We start from the raw sequence: 21,539 nt of genomic DNA on the forward strand, positions 1-21,539 counted from the left end.
ATTATTAAAGTTAATGAAAAGATAGAAAAGCAAATAAAACAGTCCATAGTGATTTCAGTTGATTTAGAATGTAGATGAAGTTCTTGATTCCTGAATATGATTCTTTGACCAGCTGATACGGAGGAGAGGAAAAGAAAAAAACTCCTGCGATGGGCCATAGGAGAAAAATAAACCTCTGGAGGGCCACAGTTGGAAGACAGAAAGGAGCAAATCAAATAGTAGGTATGATGGGCATCGGTTTCTGCATCATGAAACTGAGAATGACCCACGCCAGCTGGTCACCCCACCCTCTAATGGGCACAGTTAATACAGTTAGCACAGTTGATAATAAGGTTTCTAAGTCCTCGTTTCTTGCAGTACCCCAGGTGACTGCAGAATAGAGCACTTTGAGGAGGACATGGGATGGAGACAAAAATACATAAAAAAGCAATGGATTAGTCCTGGGTTCTTATTAACACATCAAAGAGCTAAACATATATTCAGATCACTATATTATGATGTAATTACTGGAAAGCCAGATTTAAAAACAGGGTTTTTAGATGTTTTTTGAAATGTTCCACAGATTTAGCTTGGCATATTTCTACTGGTAAATTATTCCAAATTTTAGGTGCATCAGAACAAAAAGTTGATGATGCAACAACGATGACTAAAAATTCAATATTATAATCAATAGAATAAACATATAAATATTATAAATATATATATTATAATTAAATTGTACATAGTCATCCATCCATCCATTATCCAACCCGCTACATCCTAACTACAGGGTGCTTTTGCACTGTGTGAAACCCCAAATGAGTTTGCCACCTCAAGTCTAGGTTATCTTCTTCCTTGTAGTATCCAATCAAAGAGAAAGACAAAGAAGACACATATTTCTTGCAGTAATTGTATTTTTGTGCATGTTGATGTTTTTCTTATTTGTTAAATCACATTATACCAAAATGTAATTTCGCTAAATGACATTTTAGGAAGTGATAAGGACAGCTGTGGTGTACTACATGTAGAAATACAAATGTTGTTCAAATCAAGACCTAATAAGTTATAGCAGTACATTTTGCATTTTTATGCACATTTATTAAAATAATATATTTGAAATGGTACTAAATTTCAGTATAAAATCATGTCTGGCTGGAAGAGTGTAAACAAGATTTTAGTAAGCTAGCTTACTTAAGTAATACACTTGATAAGCTATAGTTGGAATTTCTTCTTATTGTTCAATCCGAATTTTCAGCCAAGTCTATATTAGTACATGTACAAAGAAAGAACAATGTTAAATATATTTTATTCCAAATATTATTAAACTTTCATTTGGGCAGAAAGTAAAACAAAATCGTGTGCAACATATTAACGGCAGTATTAACAACTAGGAAGAAGTTCTCTACATTAGTATGCTTTGCTGCCTCCACAGTATGAAAATACCTATGGGCCATAGAGTGGATACATTTTTCCAGTCTTTCAAAAAAAAAAGAGTCTGCTAAGCTTTTTTTTTTCTATTTTCAGGTTGTAGATTTATTAGTTTCCATGTGTAGGTCAGCACTAGAGTCTCCAAGGAAAGTTGTTATTTTTGAGCCATATCCTTCAGTGGTTGATCCTAATGATTCACAGACTCTTGCCTTTAATCCAAGGGTAAGTACCATCATATGGTGTATTGCCATGAAGAAATTATGTTTGAGTGTCTAAGAGAATTATTTCCTAATATTTCATTACCTTCTTTTGGTAAAATATTTTTTGTTGCATACTTTTCTATTTAAGAAAAAGGACTATGACAGAGTAATGAGAGCCCTGGACAGCCTTACATCCATTAGAGAAATGACCCAGGTAAGATTATGGTAATGGTTACTTTTACTAATAACAGTTTATAATAACATATCGTGCCTCCTTTAACCCTTAATGGAGCAGACTACTATAATTTTTGTGTATACTGTAGACTTTTAACTTTAAAATACCTGAATTAAGAAAATCATTTCTTTAAGTTGTAACCCATACATTTAAATGTGCATAACTTTAACATCGTTATGATTTCATTTTTATCTTTTTTAAAATGTGTAATATGTACTAAGGCTGACAGTCTTGAATGGGAGAAGTAATGTGTTTTGCTTTCTTTACATTTATATAGGCACCTTATTTGGAAATCAAAAAACAGATGGATAAAATTGATTCATTGGCTCATCCACTTTTACAGTGGTAATTATTTTTTTGTAAATATAATAATTTTAGAATATTGTATCTTACATAAAGTAAAGTCTGTAACTAAAAGATCAACAATAAACCAAAACTTAATAAGATATCTTGTTTCATATGAAACTGATTTAACCCCAATATGAAAGCAACACTTAGTAGCTGAAATCTGAAATAAAGTAACCATAGTGATCTGCGTTTACTCAGGTTGACCACTTACTTCCCAGATATCTTTCTTCTTTTTTTCCTCTTTCACTTTCATTCACTTGCCAGTTCCATGTATGGCTTCTCATTTAACTTTACCTCCTACACTTGCAGCATCATGACACTACACCCTCTCCAACTACTCATTTTGTCTTTTCAGCCACATTGCCAAGCCATGTGTTAATCTGTTTATCCTCAGTACCTGAATTGCCTCTTTTACAGCAATCCCTTTTTCATAAACCCTTCTTCTTTGTTTGTTATTTTAGCAAAACTCTGCACATTCACCCAGTAATTCTTCTGATCAACGTAATATTACTTCTGTGCCTGTGTTTCACTTCATATTGTAAAAAATACAGCTCATTACACAGCATGCATTAATGATTCCAGGGAGACTATATCACAAGGTAAAATTGATGATAGCTTCTGTACCTTTCTAGTTGTAACTCATCTTGCTACAACTGTTGTGTCTGACAATCCATCTTTATTAAACATGTTACCAAAACAGCAACATTTAAACTTAACCATACTACTGCTATTTAACCCTTGGTCCATTATATATTTTAAGGATACATATGCAGCAGTCCAGCACATTTGATACAATTTGCACAGAAATGCACCTGACTCATCAAAGCCCTTAGCTTCTCTCTTTCTTACATTTGCAATCAGACATTTTGCTTTCATTCCAGCTGTCCATTTTAATATCTCACTTCTGCTTTCCTTTTCAACCATTATTACAAGCGTACTGGCATGAAACTGTTTCTCTGGTACTCCCTCACGTATTTATATTGCTGAAATGTAATTAATTAAAATATTTTTGACCCAAAAGTTATTCTACCTGCTTTGTTCTTCTTTTTGCACATTGACATGAAATTCTGTCCTATACTGTATACTCTACTTTTTCATTATACCTGACATACTGCATCATATATGGTCATTCATCAACTTTTCTGTTTCTGTTTAGGATCATTTCAAGTAACCGGTCACACATTGTAAAGTTACCAGTAAACAGAGTGAGTAGTTGTTTTCGCAAAAGTATACCTTTTTTAATTAAATACTCAAAAAAAAAAAACTTTCCCTTTTGAAAAGATTTTGGTTGGAGCAAGATTAAGTATATTTAAAAAAAAAAAGAATTGTAAATGTGTGATTCTTCAGGTCTTGATTTTCAAATTAATGAATTTCTAGGGTGAGCACTGATGAGAAAACACATGTATCCCATTCTTTGTTTCTGTTTTTAAGATGGCATTACTGATAATTTACCATAGAGGGTAATTTTTTTTTCTTTTTCCAAAATCACAAATTATGACATGATTTTATTCAGCTTGTCCTCTCCATTTGTCTGGGTCAAATTTTGCAATCAGTTGATCAATGCATGCTGATCTCTGGTGACACTGCAATATTCCATCAGTTTTGACCCAGGATCTGTACATTAATTATGTCAAATTTGAATTTAACTTTATACTTTTGGCGATTGCACAAACACACACACACACACACATACATATATTATCCAACCAGTTATACCCTAACTACAGGGTCACGGGGGGTCTGCTGGAGCCAATCCCAGCCAACACAGTGTGCAAGGCAGGAAACAAACCCCGGGCAGGGCGCCAGTCCACCGTACCAAGCGCACACACACACACACTAGGGTTAGGGTTAGGGACAATTTAGGATCGCCAATGTACCTAACATGCATGCCTTTGGACTGTGGGAGGAAACCCACGCAGACATGGGGAGAACATGCAAACTCCAGCAGGGAGGACCTGGAAAGCAAACCCAGGTCTCCTTACTGCGAGGCAGGCCGGCAGCTCACTGCAGGGCACACACACACCAAGTACATAATAAGGACAATTTGGAATCGCCAATGCACCTAACCTGCATGTCTTTGGACTTTGGGAGGAAACCGGAGCACACAGACACGGGGAGAACATGCAAACTCCACACAGGACCCGGGAAGCGTGTTGGATTTTCGATCAAACAGTTGAAGTTTCAAGACCAATGTAGAAATCATTTTCATATTGAAGTTTTGTCAAATTACTTCAATATGATAGTTAAGCAGCATTAGTCAAGTGGTTAGTGTGTTGAACGCTCAATCAAACAGTTGAAGGTTCAAGACCAATGTGTAGAGACAACAGTTGTAGATGTCTGCTACAGACACTTTCTTAGTCATAAATTAATTGATAATTAATAAACAATTAATTAATTGTTTATTGCCAACTTTGCTGATGTATTTTTATGTGGAATAATATTCCCTTGAGTTTCAGTTAAACATATGTTTTTAAGTGTTAAATATAAAGTTCTAGTGATTTGAGATACATTTTTATTATATTAATGGTAAAACAGATTTTAATTTGATGTTGTAATGCTTTGCATTTTCTTTGACAGCAACTGAAGTTCATGCACACCCCTCATCAATTTCTTCTGCTAAGCAGTCCACCTGCCAAAGAATCCAACTTTAGAGCTGCCAAAAAACTCTTTGGAAGTACATTTGCTTTTCAGTAGGTTTATTTACAGCTGAAGTAATGTTTGCATACTATTAACTGGTTTTCCTTAGTGCTATTGGTTAATTATTTCTCAAAATATCATTTTTTGTTTTTGCAGTGGTTCACATATCGAAAACTGGCATTCTATATTGAGGAATGGTTTAGTTGTAGCATCTAACACCAGACTTCAGGTATAAAGTCCTCTCTTTTTTAATATAAGGTACTACACAAATCTTCAGCAGCCTGCTGCATCATAACTCAACTGCAAAGATATTTACCTTGTATTGTTTTAGAACAGAGGTTTGGTACTCCCAATGTACTCAGGCTTTTGTTCTCCTCACTACACATACTAGCCTTGTATCATATTGAATAAGCATTTTTTTATTTATGACAGTGATTTATGAAAATGTTTTTTTTTATTTAGGAGACATTTATTCAAAGAAGAATGGAGTTATAAAAATAATTTTAAGAGTGCCACAATTATATTAATATCAAAAATGAAATAGTTTTAATGAAATAGTAAATAATTTATTTGAGGACACTGGTAGAGTGTTGGGTAAAGTGCACCCAAAATTGCTGATTAAATCAAATTGAGCAGGTTTGAGAATGCGGGTTGTTATGCATTCAGGATGGATGCTGGGAAACTGTTCATCACGGAAATGGCTCTGGTAATCAAGCAAACTACCAATTTGTGTAGCTGAGGCAGAAATCTTCATGACTACTTTTTTTAAAAAAAAGTACAAACCGGATTCCAAAAAAGTTGGGACACTAAACAAATTGTGAATAAAAACTGAATGCAATGATGTGGAGATGGCAAATGTCAATATTTTATTTGTAATAGAACGTAGATGACAGATCAAACGTTTAATCCGAGTAAATGTATCATTTTAAAGGAAAAATATGTTGATTCAAAATTTCACGGTGTCAACAAATCCCAAAAAAGTTGGGACAAGTAGCAATAAGAGGCTGGAAAAAGTAAATTTGAGCATAACGAAGAGCTGGAAGACCAATTAACACTAATTAGGTCAATTGGCAACATGATTGGGTATAAAAAGAGCTTCTCAGAGTGGCAGTGTCTCTCAGAAGCCAAGATGGGTAGAGGATCACCAATTCCCACAATGTTGCAGAAAGATAGTGGAGCAATATCAGAAAGGTGTTACCCAGCAAAAAAATTGCAAAGACTTTGCATCTATCATCATCAACTGTGCATAACATCATCCGAAGATTCAGAGAATCTGGAACAATCTCTGTGCGTAAGGGTCAAGGCCGTAAAACCATACTGGATGCCCGTGATCTTTGGGCCCTTAAACGACACTGCACCACAAACAGGAATGCTACTGTAAAGGAAATCACAGAATGGGCTCAGGAATACTTCCAGAAACCATTGTCAGTGAACACAATCCACCGTGCCATCCGCGTTGCCAGCTGAAACTCTACAGTGCAAAGAAGAAGCCATTTCTAAGCAAGATCCACAAGCTCAGGCGTTTCACTGGGCCAGGGATCATTTATAATGGAGTGTGGCAAAATGGAAGACTGTTCTGTGGTCAGACGAGTCACGATTCAAGTTCTTTTGGAAATCTGGGACGCCATGTCATCCGGACCAAAGAGGACAAGGACAACCCAAGTTGTTATCAACGCTCAGTTCAGAAGCCTGCATCTCTGATGGTATGGGGTTGCATGAGTGCGTGTGGCATGGGCAGCTTGCATGTCTGGAAAGGCACCATCAATGCAGAAAAATATATTCAGGTTCTACAACAACATATGCTCCCATCCAGACGTCATCTCTTTCAGGGAAGACCCTTCATTTTTCAACAAGATAATGCCAGACCACATTCTGCATCAATCACAACATCATGGCTGCGTAGGAGAAGGATCTGGGTACTGAAATGGCCAGTCTGCAGTCCAGATCTTTCACCTATAGAGAACATTTGGCGCATCATAAAGAGGAAGGTGCGACAAAGAAGGCCCAAGACGATTGAACAGTTAGAGGCCTGTATTAGACAAGAATGGGAGAGCATTCCTATTTCTAAACTTGAGAAACTGGTCTCCTCGGTCCCCAGACGTCTGTTGAGTGTTGTAAGAAGAAGGGGAGATGCCACACAGTGGTGAAAATGGCCTTGTCCCAACTTTTTTGGGATTTGTTGACACCATGAAATTCTGAATCAACATATTTTTCTCAAAATCAACATATTTTTCCCTTAAAATGATACATTTTCTCAGTTTAAACTTTTGTTCCGTGATTTATGTTCTATTCTGAATAAAATATTAGAAGTTGGCACCTCCACATCATTGCATTCAGTTTTTATTCACGATTTGTATAGTGTCCCAACTTTTTTGGAATCCGGTTTGTAAATGGATGATAGACTTTATTTTTGACACCCTTGCTATTTGTTATCTGAACTTTGTTGACTGAGTGGTTTCCTTCCATTTATCAGAGTGCATTCAAATCAGTAACCAGGAAACATAAAATACTTTATTTCATTTATTGTTAGAGTCTGGATCATCCTACTTAATCATGTAATTGAAAGACATACTGTCCATGATATGAACCTCATGCCCTCGGTGGACTCCTAGTTTGTCAACATTAATTGTCCCTGAACACTTTACACATGTAGATGTAATAGGAATAAGGTAAAAAAAAAATTCAAACTTAGCTTTATCAGAATTGGTACAGAATTAGCACACACAAAGGAAAGGAGAAACATAAACAAAATGTTCAAAACTCTTTTCTGAAATATCAAAAGATAAATAAAACAGTGCTGCCACTGTGGGTCTTTAACTGGTATTAAACTAGTTGGGAATGTGTTAACAGTAATGAAATTAGTACAAAAATATAAAGTGGCTTACTCATTTGGAACATACTATAAACCTCTCTCTTCTCCCACTTATTGTACACTAATTCTCACACTTTACCTTTTTCTTTATCATTCCCTCAAACCTCCTTTCAGCTTTACATTCAGAGGGCCATTGGCCTGAAGAAGTAATAAACTTACTCATAAGGTCACTTTCTGCCTCTCGTAAAACCACCTGTGAAATTAGCAACACTCCCATAAAATCTTGGGACTCTCAAGCCAGTGTAATTTATAGTGGCCACAGAGACTGTTGCACCCTTCAGTTATTTGTGGCCATTAAGAAGGCACATCTCTGGCCTCCTGTCAGTCTTCTTTGCTTTCTCTGTTAAAATAAATCAGGACCTATGGTTCTTTCTGGATCACACCCCAGGTACATTTCTCTCTCTCTCTCTCTTCTCCTCCGTTTCTTCCTTAGTGTTTTTACCTCCTATAACCCTTCTACAATATCAGTATATTTAATTATACTATTTTTTTCTTTTAGCTCCATGGTGCCATTTATGGAAATGGAATATATCTAAGCCCTTTGTCCAGTATTTCCTTTGGTTACTCAGGTTTGTAAAACAACACTTTTATTCTTTACATTTGTATTATAACTCTAGTCATGGTCATATAATCTGAAACTCTCTTTGCTTTCTTTACATTTTATTTTTTTAGTTTCTAGTGATTAATTAGTTTCTACAGTATATAGCAAATATTTGTTAAATTAACAATTTAAAAAACTGTTATCCTCTGTCTTGTTAAGTTAAACACATCAACATTATGTCACCTCTTCAGCTAACAAGTGATGCAGCAGAGTATAGGTGATTTGTACGCACTGTGTGCTTCAACACTTGGGGACCCTGCTCTATGAATGTGGCTGAGCTGTTGTTTCTCCTAGATAATTCCACTTCACAGTAATAACCCTTACAGTTGACTGTGGCAGCAGAGAGTAACTTTCATATACTGACTTGTGGAAAAATTGGCATCTTGTGAAAGCACCATGTTTTAAAGTCACTGGGCTCTTTAGTACAACCCATTCTACTGCCAGCATTTGTTAATGGAGATTGCTTGCCTGTGTACCTAATTTTGTTTTTTTTTTTTGCACCTGTTAAGATTGAGAGTGGTTGAAACACCCAAACCTAAAAATCTGGAAGGGTGTCCTCTTTCTTTTGGCCATATCGCATACTTTATATCATTAATGTAACTCACAATTACATTTTTGTCCCTTTTGATACTCCTATTTCTTTTCTTAATAATTGACTTGCTAAAAAGCAGTAAGCACACAAAAGTCTCCGATTACACTGGAAATGAACAATGAATAGGAGTAGAAGTAGTCGATTTCTCTTTTGAAATGGCACGGTTGCTCAGGAATGGCAATGAGACAAGGATGCTGGCCTTGTTGGGTCGCCAGAGATTCTGAGAAACGGTCGTGGGAATGTGAAGTCCATTATACAACTTATTTTATGCATAGCTCCTGGAATATTAAACAGACCACTATTTGAAAATCTGATGTTACCACTTGGAATGGAAGGGGCAATGCATTCCAAAATATAGGAAGGAGCAAGATTATTTAAAGCTTTACTGTATATACCATTAGTGGTATTTTAACGTCAATTCTAAGTGACACAGGCAGTCAGGGTAATAATGCTAAAACTAGTGAAAGGTTTCTAAAATTTTCTTGATGCTGTATTCTGAACTAATTGCAACTGATTAATTTCTTAGGTAGTCCTGTTAGGGATGCATTACAATAATCTAATGTGACTACAGACAAAAGGTTGAATTAATTTCTCTGCATCTTGCAGTGTTATAAAAAGTCTAACTTTTTCATTGTTCGTCAAATGGAAAAATGCAGTCCTAGTAGTATGATTAATCTGTAATTTAAAGTTTAGGCCAGAGGCCATGATTACACCAAAATTCTTTACTTTCGCTTTCACTTTTAATGCAAAAGGATCACATTTATTTCTAAGACTTTCACTATTTCCATTTTTGTCAGCTAATAAGATTTCTGTTTTTTCCTAATTTAGCTTGAGAAAAGTACTACTTATATATTTAGATATAAGTAAGTCATTGGATCAGAGAGGTCAGATAATCAAGGTCATCAGGTGCTATAGATAAGTAAAGCTGTGTGTCATCAATAACTGTGGTAGTTCATCTTGTGTTTTAATAGAATCTGTCCTAATGGAACATGCAGATTGAAAATAACAGTGAGCACAGAATAAATCCTTATGTTATACTGTATACAATATCATTGATGCAGAAGGTAAAATTACTACAACTGACAATTTTCTGAATGTCTAATTAGAGTCCAGTTTAAGATACTATCAGAGATTACCTCCCCATTGTCTAAGGCAATTTGTAAGAATATTGTGCTTTTATTACATTACTAACAAAATACCCGCGCTTTGCAGCGGAGAAGTAGTGTGTTAAAGAAGTTATGAAAAAGAAAAGGAAACATTTTAAAAATAACATAACATGATTGTCAATGTAATTGTTTTTTCACTGTTATGAGTGTTGCTGTCATTTATATATATATATATATATATATATATATATATATATATATATATATATATATATATAATATACACACACACACACACATATATAAACATATACATACAGTATATAAATATACACATATCTACACATATCTATACACACACATCTACACATACACATATCTATATATATATCTATATAATATATATATATATATCTATATATATATATACATATACATATATATGCATATATATATATATATATATATATATATATATATATATATATATATATATATATATATAATACATACATACACACATACACACACAGACACATATATACAGTAAATATATACTGCTCAAAAGAATTAAAGGAACACTTTTTAATCAGAGTATAGCATAAAGTCAATGAAACTTATGGGATATTAATCTGGTCAGTTAAGTAGCAGAGGGGGTTGTTAATCAGTTTCAGCTACTGTGGTGTTAATGAAATTAACAACAGATGCACTAGAGGGGCAACAATGAGATGACCCCCAAAACAGGAATGGTTTAACAGGTGGAGGCCACTGACATTTTTCCCTCCTCATCTTTTCTGACTGTTTCTTCACTAGTTTTGCATTTGGCTACAGTCAGTGTCACTACTGGTAGCATGAGGCGATACCTGGACCCTACAGAGGTTGCACAGGTAGTCCAACTTCTCCAGGATGGCACATCAATACGTGTCATTGCCAGAAGGTTTGCTGTGTCTCCCTGCACAGTCTCCAGGGCATGGAGGAGATTCTAGGAGACAAGCATTTACTCTAGGAGAGCTGGAGAGGGCCATAGAAGGTCCATAACCCATCGGCAGGACCAGTATCTGCTCCTTTGGGCAAAGAGGAACAGGATGAGCACTGCCAGAGCCCTACAAAATGACCTCCAGCAGGCCACTGGTGTGAATGTCTCTGACCAAACAACCAGAAAGACTTTGTGAGGGTGACCCAAGGGCCCCATGTCCTCTAATGAGCCCTGAGCTCACTGCCCAGCAGCATGCAGCTCGATTGGCATTCGCCATAGAATACCAGAATTGGCAGATGCACCACTGGTGCCCTGTGCTTTTTACAGATGAGAGCAGGTTCACCCTTAGCACGTGACAGAAGTGAAAGGGTCTGGAGAAGCCATGGAGAACATTATGCTGCCTGTAACATCATTCAGCATGAGCAGTTTGGTGGTGGGTTAATGATTGTCTGGGGAGGCATATCCATGGAGGGTCACACAGACCGCTACAGGCTTGACAAAGGCACCTTGGCTGCCATTAGGTATCAGGATGAAATCCTTGGACCCATTGTCAGACCCTATGCTGATACAGTGGCTCCTGGTGCACGACAATTCCTGGCCTCATGTGGTGAGAGTATGCAGGCAGTTCCTGGAGGATGAAGGAATTGATACCATTGACTGGCCACCACACTTTCCTGACCTAAATCCAATAGAACACCTCTGGGACATTATGTTTTGGTCCATCCAATGCACCTCAGACTGTCCAGGAGCTCAGTGATGCCCTGGTCCAGATCTGGGAGGAGATCCCCCACAACACCATCTGTCATCTCATTAGAAGCATGCACCGATGTTGTCAGGCATGTATACAAGAACACAGGGGCCATACAAAGTGCTGCGTACAATTTTGAGTTGCTGCAATTAAATTTTGGCAAAATGGACTAGCCTGCCACATAATTTTTTCACTCTGATTTTTGGGGCGTCTTTGAATTCAGGGCTCTGTAGATTGATCATTTTCATTTCCATCAAACGATGTGGCATCCTTTCGTTCCTAACGCATTACCCAGTCTATATCAGTATAGATATCCAGGAGGATTTCTTTTTCCCATTGAGATCTGATGTGTTTTCAAAGTGTTCCTTTAATTTTTTTGAGCAGTTTATATACATATCTACATATACAGGGGTGTGAAAAACTATTTGCCCACTTCCTGATTTCTTATTCTTTTGCATGTTTGTCACACAAAATGTTTCTGATCATCAAACACATTTAGCCATTAGTCAAATATAACACAAGTAAACACAAAATGCAGTTTTAAATGATGGTTTTTATTATTTAGGGAGAAAAAAATCCAAACCTACATGGCCCTGTGTGAAAAAGTAATTGCCCCCTAACCCTAATAACTGGTTGGGCCACCCTTAGCAGCAATAACTGCAATCAAGCGTTTGCGATAACTTGCAATGAGTCTTTTACAGCGCTCTGGAGGAATTTGGCCCACTTATCTTTGCAGAATTGTTGTAATTCAGCTTTATTTGAGGGTTTTCTAGCATGAACCGCCTTTTTAATGTCATGCCATACCATCTTAATTGGATTCAGGTCAGGACTAGGCCACTCCAAAGTCTTCATTTTGTTTTTCTTCAGCCATTCAAAGGTGGATTTGCTGGTGTGTTTTGGGTCATTGTCCTGTTGCAGCACCCAAGATCGCTTCAGCTTGAGTTGACGAACAGATGGCCGGACATTCTCCTTCAGGATTTTTTGGTAGACAGTAGAATTCATGGTTCCATCTATCACAGCAAGCCTTCCAAGTCCTGAAGCAGCAAAACAACCCCAGACCATCACACTACCGCCACCATATTTTACTGTTGGTATGATGTTCTTTTTCTGAAATGCTGTGTTCCTTTTACGCCAGATGTAACGGGACATTTGCCTTCCAAAAAGTTCAACTTTTGTCTCATCAGTCCACTAGGTATTTTCCCAAAAGTCTTGGCAATCATTGAGATGTTTCTTAGCAAAATTGAGACAAGCCCTAATGTTCTTTTTGCTTAACAGTCGTTTGCGTCTTGGAAGTCTGCCATGCAGGCCTTTTTTGCCCAGTCTCTTTCTTTTGGTGGAGTCGTGAACACTGACCTTAATTGAGGCAAGTGAGGCCTGCAGTTCTTTAGACGTTGTCCTGGGGTCTTTTGTGACCTCTCGGATGAGTCGTCTCTGCGCTCTTGGGGTAATTTTGGTCTGCTGGCCACTCCTGAGAAGGTTCACCACTGTTCCATGTTTTTGCCATTTGTGGATAATGGCTCTCACTGTGGTTCGCTGGAGTCCCAAAGCTTTAGAAATGGCTTTATAACCTTTACCAGACTGATAGATCTCAATTACTTCTGTTCTCATTTGTTCCTGAATTTCTTTGGATCTTGGCATGATGTCTAGCTTTTGAGGTGCTTTTGGTCTACTTCTCTCTGTCAGGCAGCTCCTATTTAAGTGATTTCTTGATTGAAACAGGTGTGGCAGTAATCAGGCCTGGGGGTGGCTACGGAAATTGAACTCAGGTGTGATACACCACAGTTACGTTATTTTTTAACAAGGGGGCAATTACTTTTTCACACAGGGCCATGTAGGTTTGGATTTTTTTTTCTCCCTAAATAATAAAAACCATCATTTAAAAACTGCATTTTGTGTTTACTTGTGTTATATTTGACTAATGGTTAAATGTGTTAGATGATCAGAAACATTTTGTGTGACAAACATGCAAAAGAATAAGAAATCAGGAAGGGGGCAAATAGTTTTTCACACCACTGTATACACACATATATATACATATCCACATATCTACATATATATATATATATACATACATACATATATATCTACATATATACTGTATATAGCAAAATCCCCGCGCTTTGCAGCGATGAATAACTGCTTTTACATTTTTATTAAGAAGAAAAGAAAACCTTTTTAAACTGAGGGAAAATATACGAATAACTATCTGTTAAGGATCTCTTTGTATACCATGTTGTCAGTTCAGCAGTCCGGTTGTAATATGACCAAGCTGTGCACTGAGATTACTTTTGAGAATGCAACGTATAGTTTTGTCCAGGAGGAAAGCAATGTTGCCTCAAATCAATGGCAACCTTTTGTAGGGTGTGTCCCTGAGACTTATTAATTGTCATCGCGAAGCAGAGCCTTACTGGAAATTTGAGGCATTTGAATTGAAATGGGAGATCAGAGGGTATAACAGTGATGCGAGGAATACATTCAGAGTGTGGCGCTCTGCTGTTTTTTTGTGTAGCTGACTTCACACAGCTTCTCCGCTGCTTTATAAACGAACAGCATATAAGGCCATCGTTTCTCCTTGCTTCGCGGTTCTGTACTGTTTTATTGTTCGTTTATTACGATTCTTATAGTTATTGTGTAGCTATTCGAGAGTTACTTTACTGTTCAGGTACCCATTTCCTTTATTTAATCCGTGGCTGTAACGCTATTTTTTGTTAGTTTATTACGATTATAGATATTTATTGATTCCCTTTTTTAGCTTACTGCCTGCTCATATAAGACGCTCCGCTAGTTTTTTGTGAAGCAGCCTGTACACAGCTTCTCCGCTGTTTTATAAACGAACGACATATAAAGCCATCCTTTTTCCTTGCTTTGCCAAGGAAGCTGCCTTTTTATTTAATCCACGGGTTCTCCGCTGTTTTATTGTTCGTTTATTACGATTATTATAGTTCTCTTTATATATTACGTTGTCAGTTCAGCATTCTGGTTGTAATATGATGAAGCTGCGTGAGCTCACTCTTGAGAATGCAACGTATAGTTGTCCAGGAGAAAAGCAATCTTGCCTGAAATCAATGGCAACCTTTTGTTGGGTCTGTCCCTGAGACTTCTTACTTGTCATCACGCAGCAGAGCCTTACTGGAAATTGGAGGCATCTGAATTGAAATGGGAGATCAGAGGGTGTAACAGGGATGCGAGGAATACATTGAGTGTGGTGAAACTCCAGAGACAGCGTGTGTATTAACTTGTGGATTTTTCTGTGAGTATTTGGTGGCAGCGTGACGAAGTTGCTTCCGCAAGACCGTGTTAGCTGTGGAGCTCAGCTCGGAGCATATTCTTTTCCTACCATGTCAATTGTGTAATGCGTTTTTTGAACAGGTTTGATGCATGGAATTGACCACTCATACTGCGTTCAGTCAGTTCACGTGAGCTGCTCTCTTGTGTGGTGTTGCGATGTCCACGGCTTTATTTAATGTTAGCTAAGACCCGGCACTTAAAAGTTTCTCGCTACAGCAATTTTAACTCCGTTACAAAGTGATCCAAAGTCTCGTTTATACCACGTGTCTTCTCATTAAACTTGTATCTCATGAATAAAGTATTCGGCGTTTTTCTTCAGCGCTCTTTCGGAGTTCTACCTTCTTTTCTATATACTGCGGTCACAGTCTGTTCACGTGATTACGTGGGAGGCGTGATGATGTCACATGCAACTTCCCTCCCCCACGGCCGTCAAGCTAACGTCCATTACAGTATATGGAGAAAAATAGGTTCCAGTTATGACCATTACGCGTAGAATTTCGAAAAGAAACCTGCCCAACTTTTGTATGTAAGCTGTAAGGAATGAGCCTGCCAAATTTCAGCCTTCTACCTACACGGGAAGTTGGAGAATTAGTGATGAGTGAGTGAGTGAGTGAGTGAGTGAGTGAGTGAGTGAGGGCTTTGCCTTTTATTAGTATAGATTACTTTTTGCATGGCAGTTAGGTTTAGCTTGAGATGAAAATACACTGGAGATTTGTCAAAACACATGATTGAGATCATGTGGCACATTAGTAAAAACCAACCCGAAGTCTATATATGAGAAAATTCTTTTGTCTGCGGTTTTATGACCAGCAAGTGGATGCAATGCTTTATTTAGTACCTGTCTAGTTACATGTCTTTATCATGCTGCCCATACTGTGTAAACCCTGCAACTGAGTCTCTGTCCTTGGTAATACTCAAAAGGTTCCTGTATGAGAAAGACTTTGTATATGTTTGCTTGAATGTCCTCTCAGAAAGTTAGGTGGAGTTCAAGGAAAATAGCAATGATCCTTAACATTAGAATCCCTGCAGCCTATGAAAAAAAAAACCTAACGCCGGCCACCTTAAATTCCTTCGCACCTCTCCATCAGTATCTTTGTTTTGCAAATGTGTCAATCAGTCCAAGCAGCAAGCAACCTGCTATCCCTAACCCTAAGCCTAACCCCCCCAAAATCGACGCAGCTGTAGTTCTTCCCACTCAAATCTGTTTATCTGGGTGTAAGGTGCCTTAAATTGTATGTTTTTATTATATAATAGTAATAATAAAAGAAGCTCATTACTCAAAATGGAAAATGTTGGGAAGATCCAGAATCGAATCCGCAACCTCTTGGTTTAAAGCAGCCACTCTTACCTCTACATCAGCCATGTAATTGGTATTTGGGTTTTGTTTTTTACATATTGGCAGCAAAATTGAATAATATCTTTTTCTTCAGGTATATTTTTGAATAAAGGTGCACTTGTTTTGTTATACATTTTGTGAATGTATTTGATATTTGAACTTCAGTCTTCAAACATTATACATTTCACGTCAACATTTTATTAATTTTTACTATACCATGGAAAATGTTTCTGTGTTAGTTGTGTGTTCAACATTTCTTGTCTCACATTTCCTGTCATCCTACATTTATCCAGATCATTGTAGACATGGAACACACATGAAATGTATGTATTCCGAATAGCGATACTGTATATTATTTACCTTATACAACTCCAGGCACCTCACACCCAGATAAACAGACTTGAGGTGGGGGATGGGATAGCATGCTGCTTGTGCTGATTGACACATTTGCAAAACAGACGATGATGGAGAAGGAATTTATGCCGACCCTGCATTACGACTTTTTTCGTAGGCTTCAAGGATTCTAGTGTTAAGCAAGCCTGGATACCATGTGTTTACTTGCCCAAATTCCCAGTGTCTGTGGGTTTCTGTCTGGGTATTCAAACTCTATGCCCAAAACCCAAATATGTTCAGTTGTCACAGTATGTGTACTGTAAATGTAGGTGTTTGATTTATGTGACCTACAGTGAGCTATCAGTCTGCTCAGAACTGGTTCCTGCTTTTGTCTACTGCTACTGGAATGGGTTTCAGGTTGTGTGACCTTGAAGTAGTTTAAGTGAGGACTGATAATTGCATGATGGACAGATATTCAGTCTGATGAGCTCTCTGTTTTTGCATCCTGTTCTCCTTGTCTGTAAATTTTTTCTTCACAACAACCTTAAGGATTCCTGGGAATTATATGGCCTACTGAAGCTATCCCTCTAGAATAACACTCATAACACCCATTGTCTGTGGCTTCCTTAAGCTCCCCCAGTCTTTTAAAATCTGTAGCTGAACCAAGTTTTGGACTGATAAGCCAGTTTATGTAGTAGTAGTTCACACTGGCCAGGTATATAGATATCTCTCCTACAGTTTTCTTTTGAAGCCTTTTTTCTGGGTTTATGATTTGCTTAAATTTAAGCAGAAACTGCATGTTTTTTTTATTATACCGTGGTGCCTTGTACTTCGAACAAAATTGTTTAAAGTTTGAATCAGTTCTTCCCATTAGAAACAATGGAAAGTGAATGAATCTATTCACTGACACTAAGCAATACCAATTTTTATAAATTTAAACAACAAATACACATAATTTAAGGTATAAATAGCACACTTATATACCCTAAATCAGGGGTCTCCAACACGTTGCTCGCAAGCTACCATTTGCTCACAATCCCTTTCCAAGTAGCTCGCCAAATGGGTAATGAATCCTGCATAAATTTGAAAACCTGATTAGTCAAATTAGGGGTAGGTGATATTTCCAAAACATCATATCACGATCCTTTTAACACAAAATCACGATCCACAATCTTTTCAATGTGGCATACACTTAAGAGAATATCTGGACTCAAACTCATCAAGGCCTAAGTAACACTTTATTTTACCAATCAAACAAAGTTGAATTCAGTTGTTCTGTCATTCGCTAACTAAGTGGGGGTAAGGAACACGCCCTCTGCCCGCTGTGTCTCACTTGAATTCATGCTAATAAATTGGTACCGCAAGCAAACTATGATACATAGCGAAATGAGAGGTCGCAAATTTAACCGAAATGTTCAAGCAAATTATAGAAAAAAACCCCATCTGAATCCGTTAAGTAGTTCTCTCCTGAACAGCGGACAGACATTGGATTTTATATATTATATATTAGTAAACCTTCAAAATAATGTGCACTTAAAGTCTCAACAGCATTCTCAGCATTTCTGGAGCTTAGTAGAGCTAGATAACTATACAAATCTTAACCAAGCAGCTCTGAAAATGTCTGCTTTGTTTGGGTCTACATACCTCAGTGAGTCTGCCTTTTCTGACGTGAATGTCATGTAATCAAAGTTCAGAACAAGACTGACAGATGAACATTTACATGACTCCATAATAGTGAACCTAAGTGGCTACACTCCATCTTACACCTGTCCCTCTTGTTGACTCTATGCAATGCCAGTCATCTAACTAACTAAAAAACACATCACACATGCAACTGGACATGTGAATACTCTTGTGAAGTGAAACAGTGACATGTAACAAAATGACAAATTAACCGTAAGTAATATTCGTGTATTTGTAATTGCATTGTTTTGTTTTGACAGCATTCATGTTTTAATTCAATAGTGTGAGATACACTAGAAAATGAATACAGGCATAGAAAATGCACTTGCAGGTGAACTAAATATATTTTATGATGTTTTAATGCAAAATATGCGTTGTGGACACCAACATTTTGTAAATGTTCAGGCAAAACAAGCTTATTCAGTTTGGGTTGAAATAAGCTATGAGAATAAACGTTAGAAAACATGAGTAGCTCTCAGTCATTTTCATTTTGTAAAAGTAGCTCTCAGGGGAAAAGGTTGGAGATCCCTGCCCTAAATAATACACTAAAACATGAAAACAATAAATAAAATGCATAAATACTCTATCATAAAATGAAATATATGGAGGCGCACATAGACGCAGTGGCTTGATGCTCTTCCTTTTGGCGCTTTATTTGTCCTTTTGTGTATGTGTTGCTGTTCATCATAATGACATTCTGCTGAGCAAATAATGTCTACAGCTGACAAGATTTCCTAAAAATAGGACTATGCAACAAGCAGACTGTTACAGCTGAGTTTCTCTGCTTCAACGACATCCCAGCAGACATAATCAAGCATCCATGTTCCCCAAGGATTAACATCCCCACAGGTAGGAGATGGAAGTTGCTCAAGGACAGGAGGCAGAAGCAGGTCAACAGGGCTGGTGTGCTGGAGAGTCTATGTTGGTGGCCACATAAGCGGCCTCTTCCTAGTATTTTTTTCACCAATGCAAGATTATTTGCAAATAAGATGGGCGAATTGAAGCTACAGGTTACAGCAGATAAGATTGTTAAGGACAGTTGCTTTCTGCTAATTACAGAGACCTGGCTTCATTCACTCATTCCGGATATAGCTATCGAGTTTTGCCTTTATGTCAACAAAAGCTGGTGTACTATAACTAAGACTGTACACAACAAAATATATTTACGCCTGCTGTGTAAGTGCCATCTGTTGCTGCATTTTTTTCACGGCTTACACTTAGAAGCATCGTTCGACCACTGGGACATATTTCTCTTGGATTTTAGCATTCAAACTCTGGAATGTTCAAAGGTAGAATCATTCGAACTATGAGGCACCACTGTAGTTGACTTAAAAAGTTAAATTAAAAATCATAATGTTCTTTACCTAATCTCTTTAAAAAATCAAAAATATAGTAAACTCAAGCCACCCTCATAAAGTTTCTGATTGTTTGGTTAGAGACATTCACACCAGTGTCCTGCTGGAGGTCATTTTGTAGGGCTCTGACAGTGCTCATTCTGTTCCTCCTTGCCTATAGGAGCAGATACCGGCCCTGCTTAAGGGTTAAGGACCTTCTACGGCCCTGTCCAGCTCTCCTAGAGTAATTGCCTGTCTCCTGGAATCTCCTGCATGCCCCTGAGACTGTGCTGGGAGACACAGCAAACCTTCTGGCAATGGCACGTATTGATGTGCCATCCTGGAGAAGTTGGACTACCTCTATAGGGTCCAGGTATCGCCTCATGCTACCATTAGTGATACTGACCATAGTCAAATGCAAAACTAATGAAAAAACAGTCAGAAGAGATGAGGAAGGAATAATGTCAGTGGCCTCCATCTGTTAAACCATTCCTGTTTTGGGGGTCGTTTCATTGTTGCCCCTCTAGTGCACTTGTTGTTAATTTCATTAACACCACAGCAGATGAAACTGATTAACAACCCCCTCTGCTACTTAACTGACCAGATCAATGTCCCATAAGTTTCATTTACTTGATGTTATACTCGGATTAGAAACTGCTCCAGATTCATAAAATTAATTGTTGTATATGCCTTATTCTAATTGTGTCTTCAAATGTCACAGGGATGAACAAAAAGCAGCAAAAAGTGGCATCTAAGGATGAAGTTACTTCGAGCAACAGAACCAATGCTTCTGTGCAGGTAAGCCAGAGAAAACTTGAACCGTCTAGACCGAAATTAATGTGCTCAGCCACTTTGTTTAAAAAATTGAAAATTATTTGTCAGTCTTTTGGCAATAGCTTTATTGGGTTATTATTGTCACTTGTACAGAATACAATGAAAGTTTAGAGTGCGTGTGTTAATCAACATGTGACATGTCCCCACTCTCTGGCACCGTTATTATATCTACTGAACCTTTAGACTTATTCTTTAATTGAGAAATCTCACAGCACATCTGTCATAACTAGCAGCTTAACATAAATTAATACCTTATTGTGTATAACATAGTTTGCCATTCATTAAAAACACAAATTGTCTAAGCATAGGTAATTGGTTCTGGGAAAGATGTTTAAAAATGATTATATGCACCATTTTAATAATTCCACTATACTATTTAACACTAGAATTACCAGAGCCTAAGAAAAAACTTGTAGCTCCGTCCCACCTTAAATTGCTTCTCACTTCTCCGTCAGCGTCTTTTGTCCTTTAAATGTGTTGATAAGCAGCAAACAGCAGGCAGTCTGCTGTCACATCCCCCACCGGCGTGCAGTTTTGTCAGCTCAAGTCTGTTTACCTGTGTGTCAGTTGCTTGGAGTTGTATAGAGTTAGAAGTCAAGCAAAACGACACCTCTTAGAAATACTATATCATTATTTGAAACACATGCATTTCATGTGTGTTCCGTGTCTACAACAATCTATGTACAGTAAACGCATTGTTAAAAAAAGAAACGTTTTTCAAGTTTTAGTAATAATTGACACAATGTAGACATGAAGTGTGTAAAGTGTGAAGCCTGAACTCCAAATATCAAAGAAACACTTTCACAAAAGGTACAAAATATAACAGAACAAGTGCGCTTTTATTCAAAAATATAACTGCAGAAAAAAAAGCCGTGTTTGCTTGCGACATTGACACACATTTACTACGACTTCCTCGGTGGCGCAACGGTTTCAACTACTGACTGTTAATCAAAAGATCATGAGTTTGATCCTGCACGACTCTGTTTTGAGAGGTGAACTGCTCTTATTC

At 37.5% G+C, this 21,539-nt stretch overlaps 1 protein-coding gene across 2 annotated transcripts in view; it reads left to right on the plus strand.

Annotated features, from left to right (window-relative positions):
• Positions 1 to 21,539, plus strand: part of parp8 (poly (ADP-ribose) polymerase family, member 8) — a 199,795-nt gene that overhangs the window by 162,511 nt on the left and 15,745 nt on the right. For both annotated transcript variants that reach the window (XM_039758496.1, XM_039758497.1), the window contains 8 exons: positions 1,504 to 1,629; positions 1,756 to 1,821; positions 2,120 to 2,187; positions 3,347 to 3,395; positions 4,768 to 4,880; positions 4,984 to 5,056; positions 8,199 to 8,268; positions 20,418 to 20,494. In XM_039758496.1, the coding sequence (XP_039614430.1) occupies positions 1,504 to 1,629; positions 1,756 to 1,821; positions 2,120 to 2,187; positions 3,347 to 3,395; positions 4,768 to 4,880; positions 4,984 to 5,056; positions 8,199 to 8,268; positions 20,418 to 20,494 (642 nt within the window). The remainder of the gene's footprint in view (positions 1 to 1,503; positions 1,630 to 1,755; positions 1,822 to 2,119; positions 2,188 to 3,346; positions 3,396 to 4,767; positions 4,881 to 4,983; positions 5,057 to 8,198; positions 8,269 to 20,417; positions 20,495 to 21,539) is intronic.

Source organism: Polypterus senegalus, chromosome 7 (genome assembly GCF_016835505.1).
Source record: "Polypterus senegalus isolate Bchr_013 chromosome 7, ASM1683550v1, whole genome shotgun sequence".
Lineage (NCBI taxonomy): Eukaryota > Metazoa > Chordata > Cladistia > Polypteriformes > Polypteridae > Polypterus > Polypterus senegalus.